At 38.4% G+C, this 18,786-nt stretch overlaps 2 protein-coding genes across 3 annotated transcripts; one reads left to right on the plus strand and one right to left on the minus strand.

Moving 5' to 3' along the window:
* Nucleotides 1-641: 641 nt before the first annotated feature.
* On the plus strand, nt 642-6,607 carry LOC143881633 (O-fucosyltransferase 35-like). Of its 2 annotated transcripts, none has more exons than XM_077384836.1 (9): nt 642-1,407; nt 2,209-2,316; nt 2,416-2,488; nt 2,571-2,641; nt 2,730-2,818; nt 2,917-3,049; nt 3,132-3,364; nt 4,525-5,001; nt 5,865-6,607. In XM_077384836.1, exons 1-9 carry the CDS (start codon nt 1,027-1,029, stop codon nt 6,067-6,069), a joined length of 1,770 nt encoding a protein of 589 aa, XP_077240951.1. In that variant the 5' UTR covers nt 642-1,026; the 3' UTR covers nt 6,070-6,607. The 2 variants fall into 2 exon arrangements, with proteins under 2 accessions (XP_077240951.1, XP_077240949.1); XM_077384834.1 differs by having other exon boundaries at nt 644-1,407; nt 2,182-2,316.
* Nucleotides 6,608-12,035: 5,428 nt separating this feature from the next.
* LOC143881634 (auxin-binding protein ABP19a-like) lies at nt 12,036-12,877 on the minus strand. The gene has a single exon (XM_077384837.1). The coding sequence runs from the start codon at nt 12,829-12,831 to the stop codon at nt 12,193-12,195; it is 639 nt and encodes a 212-aa protein (XP_077240952.1). The 5' UTR covers nt 12,832-12,877; the 3' UTR covers nt 12,036-12,192.
* Nucleotides 12,878-18,786: the final 5,909 nt, after the last annotated feature.

The raw sequence follows: 18,786 nt of genomic DNA on the forward strand, positions 1-18,786 counted from the left end.
GCAAGATATACTAACTAGCAGAAGTGTTTGTTCCTCTTATTTGTGGAGACTTCTGATGAATCTGAGCCGTCTATTTTTGTAAGAAATTCTGTCACTAACACTAGAAATGTTCTATTGCTAAGCTGGGCCAATGGGTAATTTTCTCTGATTCTCTCTCAAATGACAACGACAAAGGGGCTCAAGCTTTTTCTCTGATTCCTTCAGCAATACTTTTTTGACCTTCTCCTGAGCTGGTCGTGCACATGGCAGTAGGTGCAAATGTGCAATGATCTAAGCCATGACCAACAAAAAAATAATAATAGACCTTTTATTGGAAGGGGCTCTGCTAAGAACTCTTTCTATGAATCTCAACCGTTGATTTCTACAGATCTTGGATCGAGCAATTGGGATCTTTAGACGGAATGAAACCGTTCATCTGAGACAATCTTATATGTGGCCCACAAGATCATCACACTCACTCATCTCAGTCATCTGCCATGTCTAACTATTGTATTCTAAAGAGAGAATCACATCACATGTATGGCCAATTTTGTTATTTCCTAAAAAATGAAGGGTATTTTTGTCTTCCTAAATAAATTAAATGTTGGGCGGCTGAAAGTAAAAGAAGAGCGAATTCTTTTCCTTTCCAGCTTGATACCGAGATCATTATTCCCTGCTTTCCAGATCTCTCCTCTTCATCTCTAAGACTGGTACTATACCCCTACTTTTTTGAAAAAATTACCATTTTCACTCTTTACATCCTCTGGCTCGTAATACTCATCACTGAAGCGCTACTTTTCTAAAATAAAGACATAAAAGTTAGTAGCGCTCCGGTGCGAAGAATAATTGCGTTCCATGTGACTTACAAGAAAGGGGGGGCAGTTTCGATATTCTCTGAATCATTGAGGCTATTTCTAAACTTTTATAGAAAATCCCTGGAATGATATTATTGCAGACGAACGACAAGAGCTCGGCACGGGTCCGTTAATGGCGGTTCCAAACCCTATCCTTCTATTTCGATAAAAACCCTAATCTTATCTCCCTCAGATGGGCTTCCATCAACACAACGGGAGTGATGGATTCTCTCAAAGAATCAATAGCCCTAGATATTCCGGTCCAATGACGCGCAGAGCCCAATCCTTTAAGCGCAATCATGAGATCGATCTCTCGATCAATTCACCACGATTTGGAAACCCTAGCAATCCTACTGGTATTGATGGATCCGAATTGGTTGGTGAGAGAAAGCAAATCGGGAAGAATCTGTTGAAGAAGCCTCGTGCCATCATCGATTTAGGGTTTCGGGAAAGGAAGAGATTAGGGCATTGGATGTTCTTGGTGTTCTTTAGTGCTTGCTTGTTCTTGGGGCTTTTAAAGATTTGTGCCAATGTATGGTTTGGATCTGAAGTTGAAAGAGATGGGAATTATCAGGCAAGTATAAAAAAACCCTCCTCCTGTTTTGTTTTTGTTTTTGTTTTTCTTTTGTATGTAATGTGTAGCTTTCTTTGGTAATGAGAGTACTTGAAAGAACCCTAGTTCTGTTTTCTGCAGAGGAATGAAGATTTTGTATTTTTATACACTAATTTTTGGTGGAAATTTTCTGGGTGATGGTTGAACCCTAGTATTCAATTTTGATAACTCTTTACAGTTAGATCTGGAAGAATTTGCATGTCTTTTCTTTCTTTAATTTCAGCTTATTTATTAATTCATTGTATTGAATTTCTTGTATACAGAATCCTCCCACTTCAATTTTGTTTTTATGGATTTTGTCAAAAAAATTTCTTTTTTGTTTTTTTAATAAAATTATACTAGGGATTCTCTAATTAGACCCTCGATAGACCAAGTTTGATCGACTGTGTTCTGAGTTTGTCATCAAGTTGTTTAAGTATTAGACATCGGCTCCTAGAAAGTTTTGTTTTGATTAGATTGACGTACGAGATCATTGGAATCTCTTTGACCTTCTATAGCAAGTGAAAGATTTTTGTAATCCATGATCAAGTTGTTTAAGAATTAGACATTGGTTCCTAGAAAGTTTTGTTTTGATTAGATTGACGTACGAGGTCATTGGGATCTCTTTGACATTCTATACCTAGTTAAAGATTTTTGTAATCCATGATTAGAGTGTCATATATAGTAATTCAAGCTTTGAGTGTCTAAAGTCTCATGAACAAGCTGGAGGAAACTAATTATTTTTATGGTAATTAGGAATCTGGTTCACTTTTCACTGGCCAGGTGGTTTCAAGCTCTCATGACCTTACGCAGAGGGGGACAAGTGATAGTGAACGAACTCTAATGATGGTAGAATCAAATGTAGCTGAAAGCAATAACAGCAAATTTGAGGCAAGTCAAATTCTAGTTGCCGGACACTTAATGCTTTCTAGTAGTCTATTACCTGTTGAATCATTACATCAATTCAATAACGAAGTTTCCCTCTTTCAGTATTCAGGGATTTGGTCTAAGCCAAACAGTGAGAGTTTCATACAGTGCATTGATCAGCCAAGGAGTCATAAAAGTAAGTTGATTTATATGCTTTGATACCATACATTTCTCTAATTTCTTGATCAAATATAAGATTTTGTCCTTCTCTTTTGCAGAACTGGATGCAAAGACGAATGGATTCATTCTCATAAACGCAAATGGCGGTCTGAATCAGATGAGATTTGGGGTCTGACTACTTGTGCACAGAATTCAAATAGGCTGCTGTTTAAATGTTAAACTGCAATTCTCTGACCCAATATCTTTTTGAGTTGCAGATTTGTGATATGGTTGCTGTTGCTAAGATCATGAAGGCGACGCTTGTCCTTCCTTCGCTCGATCACACCTCTTACTGGGCTGATGAAAGGTCCCTAGTCTCTCTCTGGAGTCGGATTGGTCATTCTTGCTCATGTCATTGGTGTATTTTTATCGGAATTTGAAGGTTGCTTATACATTGATTTGCAGTGGCTTCAAAGATCTGTTTGATTGGCGGCACTTCATAGAGACACTTAAGTCTGATATTGACATAGTTGAGACATTGCCAGCTGCCTATGCAGAAACTGAACCTTTCATGAAGACCCCCATATCTTGGTCCAAGGTTAACAATAATTTGCTATTCTGTTCATACTTAATTTATCTCACATCAATCACATTTGGTTGATTCAGATGCTTTGTTTCAGGTCAGTTATTATAAATCAGAGGTCGTCCCTCTACTGAAACAGCACAAGGTTATTTACTTCACTCATACTGATTCCCGACTTGCCAACAATGGGATTCCAAGTTCTATACAAAAGCTGCGATGCCGTGTAAACTACAGAGCATTGAAATATTCGGCGCCAATTGAAGAACTTGGGAACACCTTGGTTTCAAGGATGCACGAAAATGGAAGTCCTTATATTGCTCTCCATTTAAGGTGAGCTCTTATTCTTTATGTAGAGCTTTTTGCCATTTTCATTGCTTTCTGAGATTAGAGCTTGACAGTTCCAAATTCTAATATTTGTTTCATGGGCATGGTTATGGTTATCAGAACTGGGTGTAAGGTATTAAGGAATTCACCTTGAGTCTGATAAAAACAAGGTTGATAGGCAAGCCAATGCAATAGTAACTCACATTTATAAAATTACTTAAATTTATGGAAATTTTGTAGAAGCAAGCATATCGAGAAATTGTAGATAACACAGACCAACTTGAAAGCTTACAATTTCATATCTACTAGTACTGTCAATGTTAACGGGAAAATTGGTGGTGTTTATTTATGATATATGTGACATATTACTTCAGACAAAAATCAATCATAGTTTGTTGCTTATGAAGAATCATGGATATTTTCTACCTTCTTTTATTAGGTCTCCGATGGCAATTGCTAGTTTGGAAAGTGAGTGATTCTTGAACTTGGCACATCACCTTTCTAGTTCAACCTCACAATACTAAGGATTCTTGTCTATGAATAAACACGAATATGCAATTTAGTTTTGAAGAATTATGGTCATTTTAGTAACTCTCTCTCTCTCTCTCTCTCTCTCTCTCTCTCTCTCTCTCTCTCTCTCTCTCTCTCTCTCTTCTCTCTCTCTCTCTCTCTCTCTCTCTCTCTCTCTCTCTCTCTCTCTCCTCTCTCTCTCTCTCTCTCCTCTCTCTCTCTCTCTCTCTCTCTCTCTCTCTCTCTCTCTCTCTCTCTCTCTCTCTCTCTCTCTCTCTCCTCTCTCTCTCTCTCTCTCTCTCTCTCTCTCTCTCTCTCTCTCTCTCTCTCTCTCTCCTCTCTCTCTCTCTCTCTCTCTCTCACACACACACACACACACGCGCGCGCGCACACTCTTACACATATTGAGGAAACACTCACTCGCACACATATTGAGGAAACACACACGGACACACACACACACAATATAGATTGAGGAATATTGAATGCATCCCTTCATGTTCATTAATCTTTTCACATTTTTAGACATCAATTATAGCATCTGCACAAAATCATGTAAATGAGCATTCCAATAGTTTTGAACTCTTCATGCAATACAAGCTCTTTGTAGTGTGTGTTTTATTCTCATGTGTTTCCCTTACCTTTCCTCTTTCCAGATACGAAAAGGACATGCTTGCCTTTACAGGCTGTGATCATAATTTGACATCAGAAGAAAGTGAGGAGCTTCGGCAAATGCGCTACGAAGTAAGCCATTGGAAAGAGAAAGAGATAGACGGATCTGAGAGACGGAAGGTTGGAGGTTGCCCCCTGACCCCTAGAGAGACTTCTCTTCTGCTCAAGGGATTGGGGTTCCCTTCAAGCACCAGAATTTACTTGGTGGCTGGTGAAGCCTTTGGGAAGTACAGCATGCAATATCTTAGGGATGAATTCCCCAACATTTACTCTCATTCAACTCTTTCCACAGAAGAGGAGCTAGACCCTTTCAGAAATCACCAAAACATGCTTGCTGGATTGGACTATGTTGTTGCTCTTCAGAGTGATGTTTTCCTCTATACCTATGATGGGAATATGGCGAAGGCAGTGCAGGGTCATAGGCGCTTTGAAGGCTTCAAGAAAACCATCAACCCAGACCGGTAACATTTTGACCAACCTCTGTTTTTATTGAAAAATATGAACTCTCACTTAGATAAGGGAACTATGCTGAAGGTCACTTCTACAATCAAAGCTAAAAGGAAATTTTTGGGTCCTACAAGGAGGGAGCATCGGGGCATGTATGCATGATCAAGATCGTTGATCTTGTAGAACATCATGAGGCAACCCACATTGTCTTGGTCCCAACCCAAACGGACATCCCATGTGTAAGATAAAGGACTACAAAAAATCAACGGTTTTGCTTTTCTTGGCAAAACCTCAAATGAGGCTTGTTCAAGACTAGATGGTGCAAGGGCCCACTATCATCCAATCAGTGTGGTTTCAACGCCATTTGACCGGCCTTATGGTTGGTTTTTAGATCAGCAGATCCAAAAACGTAAACGAGGCAGAAGTTGGGCCTAGATAGTGTCTGTTAGGAAGGAGTTTAAAAGTGACTATTTTTATCATTTCCTTTAGATAGGACAACTTGTAAAGTATATCGGTTATTCTAAGATGATGCGTAATTGGTTTCATTGTAAATTTTTTAAATTTCATGATACCATTTATTTCCTTTGATCAATCCACCCATCAGACTGCAAATTAGCAATGCTATTTGCACCTATTATTTCCAAAATGCCTCCATTATCTAGATCACAAATCTGAAACCAAAATTATTTGGGTCTTTCCAGCTACTTAATTTCAAAATTACAACCTTATTTATACCATTTCTATCACATGCATCACACATGCCAGTCACTAGTTCACCACCTTATTTTTGACAACTCTCTGCCGTAAATTTCTATTTCTACAGTGTTTTTTCTCCCTCTTTTATTATATGCTGATTGATTCTTTGCTCTTTGTACAGGATGATTTTTGCAAAACTTGTTGATCAATTCGATGAAGGGAAGATCTCTTGGAAGAAATTCAGTTCCAAAGTTAAAAAGGTGCACAGAGATCGAATTGGAGCTCCATATTTGAGAGAGCCAGGAGAATTTCCGAAGCTGGAGGAGAGCTTTTATGCAAATCCTTTGCCTGGCTGTATGTACGAGAGACAACAGAACAGGAGATGAAGACTAAATTCCAGGCTCTTGCTTTTTTATTTAAATGTGTGTCCAGGACTGGGCATAATTGATCCAAAGAGGAGTTCTCAGAGCAGCCCCACTATTACTATGTCAAGAAGAAACGGCGAGCTTATACTCCCAACCCTGCAAAACAGTGGCTCATGTTTCCATCCCAATGGAAGTTCCGTTGTCGGGCAAATCTACCATTTCAAGTCTTCGTGAAAGCCATAAGATGAGATTGAGCTAAAGCTTAAATTGCTTAAATTACTAGGGGGAACAGAGGAAACAGAAAACACGGTCGTTCTACAGATTTTTAGCCACATGGAACTCTGATAAGAGGCATCCTTCATTACTAAATTCATTCGTGGAAAGTGTTATCGGGGTTCTGTTTGATTCTTTAGAAGGGTTTTGTGGATAATGTATTCATATTTCTGCACAATCAAATAAAAGGCTGCTAAGGCAAGCGATGATCTTGAACAGAGCTATGTCCTTTGACGCTGTTGGTGTGAATTGAAATGAAAATAGGAGTTCAAAGTTCTTCCCTCAACTGACTGCAGTCTATTCTTAGTATTTACCATTTTTACTCATCTGCTTGTTTCTGATGCTTCTGTTCTAGAGGTACCATAAAAAAATTGCCCTCAGGAATTCGGTCTAAACAATCAGGAACTGCTTCCAACATCATAATTATGTATAGGAATGACTACTGTCTTAATTTAGCTATGATATTCGTTTAATTGAACTCTTTCTAAGCTATTTGAAGAATTGTCAAATCCAACAGATAGAAATCTACTCTGGTTTGGGATTCTCAATTCCTTTGAAGTCTCTTACAGACCATCTATGCTCAGTGTATCAAAAACTGTAAAAGGTTTTGAGCTTTTTGGGATTTTCAATTCATAATAGGTCTCTTATAGACCGTCCATTTCATACTTTTATCGAAATATTTGAACTGTTTTGAGGTTCTAAATTGTTTTAATCCCTCCCTCCCACAGAAATAAGCTTGTCATATTATTTAGGGAAAATTCTCCAAAAAAATGTGATTTTTATCTGAAAATCTCTTTAAAAGGTTAAGTTGGCTAATTTCTCAAAAAGAGGTGAAACGCATCCCAATGAGTGTTTTAGGACAAAAATGCCTTTGTGTTGGTTTTCCCTCCAAAAAAGTAAGCAACGGATCCCAATGCATTTCACCTAACATTTTGACCCTCTCTCTCTCTCTCTCTCTCTCTCTCTCTCTCTCTCTCTCTCTCTCTCTCTCTCTCTCTCTCCACAACAGGAACAATTGAGGGCCCCCCAAAATTCTCCTCCTTTGTGAGTTGGTGCTCAAATCCAACCCACTATGACGATGTACCGTCCAGACCATAGGATGATCCAAGCAATCCATTTGATAGGCCACATCGTAAATAGGTTGTGTCCCAAAAAAAACCATTTACATATGATGATCCTAGCCCTCAGATATAAAGAGAAATTGCTTATTATGGAAACCTCTATACATTGGAGGGTTGTGATCATCCTATGCAAATGATTTTTGGGGCACAAGCCATTAATGTTATGGCCCATCAAACGGACGGCTCGGATCATCCTATGGTCTGGACGGTACACTTCATTTTAAAAATATGAGTGGGGCCTAAATTGGGTTAATGTTACTGTATGAACCACACCATAGGATGATCCAAACCATGGACAGCTTGGATCGTCCTATGTTGTGGACGGTACACTTCAATTTGAAAAATATAGGTGGGGCCAACGATTGGGCCTTAATGTTACTGTACGACCAACTCTATAGGATTATCCAAACCATGGACGGCTTGGATCATCCTATATTGTGGACGGGCCTTAATGTTACTGTACGACCAACTCCATAGGATGATCCAAACCATTCATTTAATGGGCCACAATGTAAATAGGTTGTGCCCCAAATATCATTTCCATAGGATGATCACAACCCTATAATCTATAGAGGTTGCATAAGATGTAGTTTCTATTTATATCGAAGGGCTAGGATCAGCCTATCGAAATGATATTTTGAGACGCAACCTATTTACGTTTATGGCCCATCTAATGGACGGTTTGGATCATCCTATGGTGTGGTATGGGTGGGGCCTACGTTGTGCAAAGATGGGCCCACCATCTTTGAACAACATAGGCACCACCCATACCACACCATAGGATGATCCAAACCGTCCATTAGATAAGCCACAATGCAAATAGGTTGTGCCTAAAAAATCATTTCCAAAGGGTGATCTAATAAAATACAATGCAAATAGTATTGTACGGGTCACACCTGAAGGTCGACCTTTTTACATTCTTCGCAAACAGGTGCGAATTTGCCATAATAGGCCGGTCGACCTTTATAGCATATGTACAAACAGGTGGGAATTTGCCTTGATAGGTCGACCTTTTCACCATTTGACAAAACAGGTAGGAAAGGTAGGAAGACCAATTACAGGTCGACATTTCCATCATTCCGTCAGACAGGTGTAAGACATGTAAAAATGTATAATTAGTGGTTCCTAGGTATAATTAATGGTTCCTAGGTATAATTAGTGGTTTCGAGTGTTTAAAATCCAATAAATACAGTCATTCTCACTTTTTATATTGGTTTTGACTGCATAACTATTTCAATCTCACAATTTAAACTCTCGGAACGGAACAAGTATTAGGCCATCTAAACTATGAACCACTATAAGATCTAACTGTTTAGACAACTATTTAACCCATTGTTCATACATTCATTGCAACTTTGACATCCACTGAAGTAATATTAGATTGTGTGAAGCAATATTTCTACCTTGGAACCACTATTTATACCTTGGAACCACTAAATACTAGTACTAGTAAATAGTGGTTCCTAGGTAAAATTAGTGGTTCCTAGGTAAAATTAATGGTTCCGAGTGTTTAAAATCCAATAAATACAGTCATTCTCACTTTTTATAGTGGTTTTGACTGCAAAACTATTTCAATCTCACAATTTAAACTCTCGGAACGGAACAAGTATTAGGCCATCTAAACTATGAACCACTATAAGATCTGACTATTTAGACAACTATTTAACCCATTGTCCATGCATTCATTGCAACTTTGACATCCATTGAAGTAATATTAGATTGTGTGAAGCACTATTTCTACCTTGGAACCACTATTTATACCTTGGAACCACTAAATACTGTTAAATAGTGGTTCCTAGGTAAAATTAGTGGTTCCTGGGTATAATTAGTGGTTCCTAGTGTTTAAAATCCAATAAATACAGTCATTCTCACTTTTTATAGTGGTTTTGACTGCATAACAATTTCAATCTCACAATTTAAACTCTCGGAACGGAACAAGTATTAGGCCAACTAAACTATGAACCACTATAAGATCTAACTGTTTAGACAACTATTTAACCCATTGTTCACAAATTCATTGCAACTTTGACATCCACTGAAGTAATATTAGATTGTTTGAAGCAATATTTCTACATTGGAACCACTATTTATACCTTGGAACCACTAAATACTGGTAAATAGTGGTTCCTAGGTAAAATTAATGGTTCCTAGGTATAATTAGTGGTTCCTAGTGTTTAAAATCAAATAAATACAGTCATTCTCACTTTTTATAGTGCTTTTAACTGAATAACTATTTCAACCTCACAATTTAAACTCTCGGAACGGAACAAGTTTTAGGTCATCTAAACTATGAACCACAATAAGATTTGACTGTTTAGACAACTATTTAACCCATTGTTCATAAATTCATTGCAACTTTGACATCCACTGAAGTAATATTAGATTGTCTGAAGCAATATTTCTACTTTGGAACTACTATTTATACCTTGGAACCACTACATGGTTCGAAGGTATTATTGTGTGAAGCAATATTTCTACTCTTGAACCACTATCTATACCTCGGAACACCTATTTATACCTCGGAACCACTACATAGTGGTAAATAGTGGTTCCTATATATAATTGCTGCTTCTGAGTGTTTAAATACTGGTTTCCAGATATCAACAATGGTTCCAAGAACAAAATATTGCTTCTACACATTTAAATAGTGGTTGTAATTGTATAGACATGAGTTTCATCTTGGTTTACTCTAAATAGAAACATAGAGGGCAATAGAGAGATAGAGAGATTATGACAATACACCATAGCATTGGAAAGAGGATGATGACAATAACAAATGCCCAACACAACCATAACAAATCCCTAACAAGTAAACAAGATGATGACAATACACCATAGCAGTGTAAGGAACATGTTAAATGTATCACAATGGACCTACTTGAGAAGCTTAGGTTTGAAAGCCAAAGAAAAATAAAAGATGCAATAAAATCTACATTTTAGGAGAGGGGAGTTTCACCTCTCTGCAATGGAATTTCGTTTGGGATTTTTACAACAACCAATGGAGTTTGATTTTGGCGTGGGAAGAAGAAGGTATAAAAGTCAAATTGGTAGGTGAAATACATTGGGATTTGTTGCTTACTTTCTTAGAGGGAAAGGCAACATAAGGGCATTTTTGTCCTAAAACACTCCTTGGGATTCGTTTCACCCCTTTTTGAGAAATTAGCCAACTCTACCCTTTTTTTGGATTTTCAGATAAAAATCACAATTTTGTGAGAATTTTCCCTATTATTTATAGTTATGTGGTGTAAATGTGTAACAAAGACTTCTTTCGTGTTACAAGCTAAGTCGTTGAGTTCCATATTCAATTTCACGAGTATTTTAGGGAAAATACAATCAAGGGTTTCAATTTTTCAACCTTGGTTTTGGGTTTATAATAATAAATAAAAAATCGGTTAACAGCTGAATAAAAGTCTGGGAAATTTTCAGAAACTAAGAAAAAATCATATCTTCACTATTTCAACATCTTGGCTAAAGCCAGTGTTTGGTGCTTCATACACTTGGGAAAAACTTGGGGCTCTCTAACGACTAATATCGACAAAAGTAGAGGAAAATAAGAATTCATTTTTTAAAAGTTCATGGCTTATATTTCACAATGGGTGAAATTCGTCCATACGCTGCTGCAATCACGGGATTAAACCAAGCAAACACTTACCCAGCATTCCAAACCAACGGAAACATGATTTAGAGTCTTGGACTAGAACAATAGAGATGGAATTTGATATTTTGCCATTGATGGTCAGAAAATTTCTTAGCCTATCCAAAACTCTTGGTGGTTCTTATGAAGAAGAAAAAAAACAAAACCAAATTATAAGAATTAGGGCACGTTTGGCTACCACGATTTTTTTTTCTTGATAAATCGGTGTCTCCAAGTGGAGATGTGAAGTGGCTAAAAATCAGAAAACGAAAAAACTTTGCTCATAAGATTGACTTTTTCTTAATTTTTAGCCACTTCTCACCCTCGTCTCAATTGTGCCATCTCAAATCTCTCTCATTCTCTATCCACCCTACCGCTCTTTCACCACTTGGAGGCACTAATTTATCATGAAAAAAAAATTCCTCACATGGCCTAAAAGAACAAACTATTATGGAAAGCTTAGCCAGAAACTCTAAGAACAGCCTTGAGCTTCTTCACTCGTGCATCATCAAGGAAAGTGATCTTCTCCACCAATGCAGAAGCCAAGTTGTTAACAAACAATGCGAAATCTAGAATTTGGAGAGTTGGCCTCAGGCTACTGGCCAATGGGGCCCACTTGAAAATAATGAATAACTGTTAAACAAACTGAGTAGTGCCATTATCAAAATGTGGTAGTGCAGATATCAGTCCCCTTAAATGCAAAATTTTAAGAATTCTACAATAATGTTAGAGAGTAGAAGTCTAATTAAACCCAATTATAAAGTTTGTTTTTGTTTAGGTTTCTTTAGCTTTGTAATTGTTGTTAAGATCTAGGAGTCGTTTCCTTTTGAATTACCCAAGCTCTCTCTCTCTCTCTCTCTCTCTCTCTCTCTCTCTCTCTCTCTCTCTCTCTCTCTCTCTCTCTCTCTCTCTCTCTCTCAACATTCCAAACTATTAGAAACATGATTTAGCGTCTTAACTAAAACACCAAACACAGAATTAGATACATTACCTTTGACGATTACAAAATTCCTTATTCATCTGACCCCAAATTCCGATCCTAACGAAGATCGAAGAAAAGAAGAAAACAAAAACAAACAATTGAAGAAGAAGAAGAACAAACAACTAATGGAAAGCTTATCCAGAACCTCCAAGAACAGCCTTGAGCTTCTTCACTTGAGCATCATCTAGGAAAGTAGTCTTCTCAATCAAAGGAGAAGGAAAGCTGCTAGCAAACAACGCGAAATCTAGAATCTGAAGCCCGGGGAAGGGACTACTGAAGCTAGCGTAAGCCAGCGCTGGAACATCACCCCCATTAATTTGAAAATGCAACAAACCCTGAGGGAAAACCATGATTTCTCCCACATTAAGTGACTTGAAATAGACGGTGTTCGCCGATGAAATGAACCCAGCACAAATGCTCCCCTCAATGACTACCAAGAGCTCGGACGCTCCGGGATGGGTGTGGAGAGGGATCACGCCATCAACGTCTAAGTCTAAGCGAAGTAAGGAGATTCCGAGGCCGTTCAAGCCGGGGAATTGGGCGGCGAATGCCGGTGCAACGGCCGCCTTGATGAGGCTGTTCTTAGTTCCGGGCATGGTTAAGCCGGAGTAAACGAAGTCATCAACAGTGACTTTAGAAGGACTCTTGCATGAGTAGCCTGCTGGACCTTGTGGGGCATTTAGGTCTCCCACGCAAAAGTCCTGAACAGCTCCATGCGAGGAGAAAAAGAAGAGGAGGAAGAAGAAGAAGAAGAGGATGTGGAGAAACTTCATTTGTGTGAGTGAAGCTTCTCAAGTGTTTGGATTTGTTTTTCCCATGGAGGGTGGGGTTAGTAATATATAGGAAGCATGTAGCTTGAGCTTTTGCCTTCTAGGACTAGATGCCATGCAACTTTTGAGAGAAAAAAACAATAGGAAGGACATATTTTGAGCTGTGGGTCAATGGACCATTTATCTCATATCTGTCTCATATAAGCAAACAAAAATATCCTTTTCTCTTCTTAGAAAATTGTATAAAGTAGAATCTTTACAGATATGTTTTTTGGGGTAAATTAGGAAAATGACATTATCAAAGATCTTTTTAAAAAACAATTAAGAAAATGATATCTGCACCCTTTCTTTGATAATTGTACTCGGGAAAGATTTTTTCAATTGGCTACCAATAATATCTAGGCGTGCAACTTGGGTGGGGCTCAACCTGAAACAGACTGATTCGACCCTGTTTTGGCCTGGGTCAGGCTGGCATTTAATCATGTTTCGTTAGATTAGGGTTGGAAAATGGCAAAATGCTAAGCAAATATAATTTCAGGTTAGGTTAGGGTTGAGGCCTTGGGCTAGATGCCTAGACCCAACCCTGTCTCCCTAATTATTTGGTAGGAAGTAAAAGTAGAGAAATGATATCAGCAAAACCATGTTTTGATATTTGCAATTTTGCATTAGACCTTGTCTTTTATTATTTAAAGAGCTGTATGTAGGGGTGTAAACGAGCCGAGCCGAGCTTGGCCCGGCTCGGCTCGGCTCGGCTCGTTAAGCTCAAGAGCTCGGCTCGGCTCGGTCAGGCTCGGCTAGGCTCACGAGCTTTACCGAGCTCGGGATATATTAAGGCAATGATATATTCACACCCCTCATCTTCCCTAGACTGCCCTATCTAGTGTAATTTGACTACTCTTTTTACACCACGGGAGGTGGTCCAAGTCACAAATGGGATTCCAAAAAACAGTGTCATATTTTGCCTCCCCCTTTCACTTAGGGGTGGCCAGAACCGAACCAGAACTGAAGAACCGAACCGGAACCGAAGAACCGAACCGGAACCGAAATTATTCGGTTCGGTTCCGGGTCTAATGTTCTCGGTTCGGTTCCGGAACCGAAGAACCAAACTTTGAATATATATATATATATATATAATATTTTTATATTTCTATTATACATATACTTAATATATATAAATTACTTATAATATTAATAAGTAATAGTTAATACTATTCTTATAATAAGAAAGTAACTTATATTATAACTTTAATTAAAAGTTTTTATAAATTATAATTAATAATTAATAATTAGCCATTAGAACCGAAGAACCGGAGCGGACCGAACCGATTATGTTCGGTCCGGTCCGGTTCGGTCCTACTGTGTACTACAGTTCGGTTCGGTTCTTACGGTTCATGGAACCGAGAACCGAGAACCGAACCGGTTGGCCACCCCTACTTTCACTCCCTAGACAACCCTTTTAGTATATATATTAATATATAATATATATTTAAATATATTAAATCCTTAACGAGCTGAGCTGAGCCTGGCCTAGCTCGGGCTCGGCTCGTTAAGCTTAACGAGCCTGGCCAGCCGGCTCGGCTCGTTAAGGATTCGAGCCGAGCTCGAGCGAGCTTCCTAGCCCGAGCCAAAATTGACACCCTTAGCTGTATAGATTGTTACAGTTCGCAAAAAACTCTCACAAGCCGATTAAAAAAGCAAAAGACAGGCAGAGTTTGTGCAAATATGGTTGCGATAGTATCATTTCACAAGATATGTCATGTGAGATAAATTAGGGAAATGATAATTTGCAATCTTTTGGTAATGGCACGCTTTACTGTACTGGACACTTTTTCGAGAGAAGGGAGTGCAGATATCATCAGTACGTATTTATAGACGTACGAAGATATTTTTCCTTTCACTAGATGACAAATGTACCTTTTGTCATGAGTCTTCCAATCCAAATGGAAAATCGGTGACTGGAAACCGTTAAAATCTTCATGAGCACAAAAATCTTTGTGACAAATGTACCTGATTACTATAGGCTGCCTTTGGATTGCAGGAATGCCTAACATTCCCATAATTAGAAGAAGAAAAAATTCCATTTCATATAGGCTGATTACTATAGGTTGCTATGGCACCCAGCAGTCCAGCAACCTTCGCATTTGTCAAGAATATTTTAAAATATTCCCAGTATATCAGCCAATATGTCGATATATTGGCTAAAAAGATGATTTTTTTCTTTTAAGCCATTGAGTTTTTCCTTGCCAGATCTTGTGAATAAGATCTCCGGCACTAGATGCCACTAGAAGTGTACCGACAAGGTTAATTAGTGATGACCCACCAAAACAAATGACCCAATTACCAAACAAATGTTCCACGTATAAGATGATGTATTATTATCATTTTCACTTTTTTGTTTTTTTTTTTTTCTATGGGTAAGCTGGGGATTGGACCCCTACCGAGCTACTGATTTATTATATAAAGAGAAAGATGATGCAATAAAAGCACAAAACCAACCCTAACTCGGAACAAGCAAGTTAGGGATTACCAAGGCTCGGCACATATGAGCAACAAACACTAAGCCTAAGAGATCAAATGCCCAATACTTGTGAATTACATAATCAGTTAATTTGGAAGGGGTATGCTAGGCTCTTTGTGAGCGTTTTGGCCAAATTTTCTTGTGAGCAACTTGTTCTATTATCATTTTTTGTGACAGTGATGCATTGCTAGTCGATAACATGGAACCCCACTATTGCTGAATTTTTGAGCTGGACCAGTGGGTCCCATGTAATGGTTAACGGGACAGGTCCCGTAATGAGCAAAAGTGGGCTTTATTTACAAATTTCTAGGAGTCGATTTGGTTGCACAAAAGACGGGATGGCTTAGAGGTTTTGCTTAGCATTTGGGTGCCATGTCAGGAAAATCCCTTATTTGGTTGCCAATATAGCATTGAAATCCTGGGAAATCATCAGCGATGTCTCCCGCATAATAATTGCATGTCTTATGATGTGTCATCCTTGTCTCATCCCAATAAAATCCGAACCCAAAATCAATAACACTAGGGAAATGATACTCCCCCCTCCCTTCAAACGGATAAAATCCCCCCTTTAATGGTTTCTGTGAGGATGGTTACCTGATTGAGGATAAATTCACCCCCTTTAACGTTTTTCTTTGCCTTTAAAACTTAACGAATAACGTTAAAGGGGGGGGGGGGGATTTTATCCGTTAGAGGGGGGGGAATATCATTCCCCTAAAACTATGATTTTTGCTTGGATTTCTTGGAAATAATGCTCTCTCTCTCTCTCTCTCTCTCTCTCTCTCTCTCTCTCTCTCTCTCTCTCTCTCTCTCTCTCTCTCTCTCTCTCTATATATATATATATATATATATATATATATATATATATATATATATATAGTTCTACCACTACTCTACGAGATTGAATACCAATCACTACTAACTGCTACTTGCACCATTATTTTATGAGGTCAATACCTGTAACCAGACAGAGCCATTGGTTCATACAAGATCATCGGAGTTAGTTGTAAGAACTAGCAATAGATTGAAAAGAATAGTCAATGAAATGAATAAAAGTAAGCTTTTAAGTTCTGTAATCGAATGGTTAGTGGTATAACTGAGAGATTTTGAATCCTTAGAAAAACATTGTCAGACTCGATGTGTAGCCAAATGCAAGATGAGGTGCAAGAAAATCAAACACAGAAAATAACACAAATAATATCTGATATGTAATCTTCCAAAAAAAAAATCTGATGTGTAGCCAAAGACAAGATGAGATGAAAGAATCACAAACACAACAAAAAAAAACACAATAAATATCTGATATGGCATTGTACCTACATCGAGAATACAAGATATTCTATGCAATGGTTAAAAGTACTTGAATGGGGTGATTTTCATGTTATGTCACCTACGAAAGATCCTAAGTCATGCTGATGTAATCTCGGTGAACCTGACTAATGATTTCGAAGGCTTACATTTATCATTATTCCCCTTCACTCGCGGAGATAACATGACAAACAAATCACATCAAATGGTTAAATCATGTAAGATCGATAATTGCAAATGAAATGGCAGTAAAAGTAGGGAGATGATATTTTCACCCTCCCCTGCATTACGTGCACACCCCTTTATAACCTTATTTGACGTGAAAAGTGGGCAACTTTAAGGCGGGAATGCAAGTACTGCAGGGGGGGGGGGGGGGGGGGGTGCAAATATCATCACCCTGAAAGTAAGTCAAATTAACCATTCAAGTTCTGTGATCGAATGGTTAGAAATATGTAACGGGATTTCCACGTAATCTGATCCACATATTGGGGGTATTAGGAAGAAATATCTGAGTCATGCTAGTCTCTTAGGAGCCCAAGTCAAGAATTCATGGGCTTTTCCCATTATATTTCTGCATTTATATTTCCCAAGTGGGTTTGAACCTATCACTTTGAGGAGAACGGTGGGGCCTACGTTTCTAGGGTGATCCAAACCATTCATTTGTTGGGCCCTGACGCAGGTCGTTACTCAAAAATCTTCTCCATAGGATGATCCTAACCCTCCGATTTGTGAAAGTCTAAAATGGACCGCCCAGTATAGAAATCTCATTTGATCAGTGGGTGATCATTTGTGTTACGGCCTATCTACATCAGGGCTGAACAAATGAATGGTTTAGATCACCCAAACATTGTGGGCCCCATTGTATTGTTGGGCTGAACGTGCATGCACATGGAAAATGAACTAGATTTCTCTTAACATAGAAACCCTAACCCTAGAAGAAGGGAATTTCTACAAACCAGACATTCATCTCATGGTTCTTTTTAAAGAGCAGGAAGACTTGCAGAGACACCTTCTTAGCTGTCATATGTCTCCATATGCATTTCTCATATTGTCCCGTGTGCTTTGCCCTATGAGCCAGACAGCGATATTTTTACTATTGTCTCTACAAATGTAGGAATGCGAAATGATATTTTGTTTGGCTTTTTCAAAAAATGACTGCAGTTCAACCTCATGGGGGAACTTTTCACAAAAAATATTTATTTCAGGAAAAACTAAGGGGGCCGTTTGGATACGCGGATTTTAGAATCTTGGATTTCTTCAAAATTGTAGATGGAGACAAGAGAAGGAGACTGGCCGTCGTTTTCTGATTTCCCGCCCTTCTTTCCGTCAGCAGCGAAAGAGTAGGAGATCATCCCATGTTTCCGGGTTGTAGAAATCTGGAGGAGAGATTTCTAAAACATGGATTTCTTACTTAAAATCCAAGATTCTAAAGAGAAGCGAAACAGATGGTCTCCCTTCTCGTGTCTCCCATCTGCAATTTTGATGAAATCCAAGATTCTAAAATCTGCGTATCATAAACAGCCCTAAAGAGGGTGGGAATGGTGGAGAAAGGGTGTGTACATATCAATTTCTCTTTAGGAATATACTCCAATCACCCCAGTGAAACATAGGTCAGCATTTTCATTTGCAGACAGATTCATTGGGAGGAATTTTCTTTCACCGTGTATATCAATGAGAAGACTTTTCCTCTTTTTCTTATTCCCCGATTGTGATGGGTCAACATCTTGATCTGTACACATCATTCACGGGGGAACTTTTCTTTCCACCCATACGGGTGTTGGCTCTTCGGCACAAGTCACGTAGGGAATAGTCCTACTTACAAAGGGAGTGGGGACACCCTATGTTACAAAAAAAACAAAAACTTTTATTTCCTTTGTTTTGAGTGAACGGACTATGTATGCAGGTCCAATACATTATGTCGTAGGAACTATCTTAGATTTATTCATATTGTATCTTTGTTTTAGTAGATGTAAATTTCTGTACAGCAGGTAAAATAGCTTACATTTTAGAGTATCGGCACATCTTCCTGCTTCAAAAAAAAAATTTAACCATAGAACTACGCATTCTCACATTAATAATGTTCAAGTAGCACATGTCATTTTCTTGTACTTTATAAATGTAAATTTAGTTATAAC

The sequence above is a fragment of the Tasmannia lanceolata genome, unplaced genomic scaffold (assembly GCF_043159265.1).
Source record: "Tasmannia lanceolata isolate RefF3 unplaced genomic scaffold, GAP_Taslan_0.1 ptg000007l, whole genome shotgun sequence".
In the NCBI taxonomy this organism is placed as follows: domain Eukaryota; kingdom Viridiplantae; phylum Streptophyta; class Magnoliopsida; order Canellales; family Winteraceae; genus Tasmannia; species Tasmannia lanceolata.

Excerpts from the sequence above, each read along its gene's own strand:
- LOC143881633 (XM_077384834.1), top strand. The coding sequence starts at position 1,027 with ATGGGCTTCCATCAACACAACGGGAGTGATGGATTCTCTCAAAGAATC. Across the intron at positions 1,408-2,181 it reads AAAGAGATGGGAATTATCAG|GAATCTGGTTCACTTTTCAC; the intron begins GCAAGTATAAAA and ends TATGGTAATTAG. Across the intron at positions 2,819-2,916 it reads TCTTACTGGGCTGATGAAAG|TGGCTTCAAAGATCTGTTTG; the intron begins GTCCCTAGTCTC and ends ATTGATTTGCAG.
- LOC143881634 (XM_077384837.1), bottom strand. The coding sequence starts at position 12,831 with ATGAAGTTTCTCCACATCCTCTTCTTCTTCTTCTTCCTCCTCTTCTTT.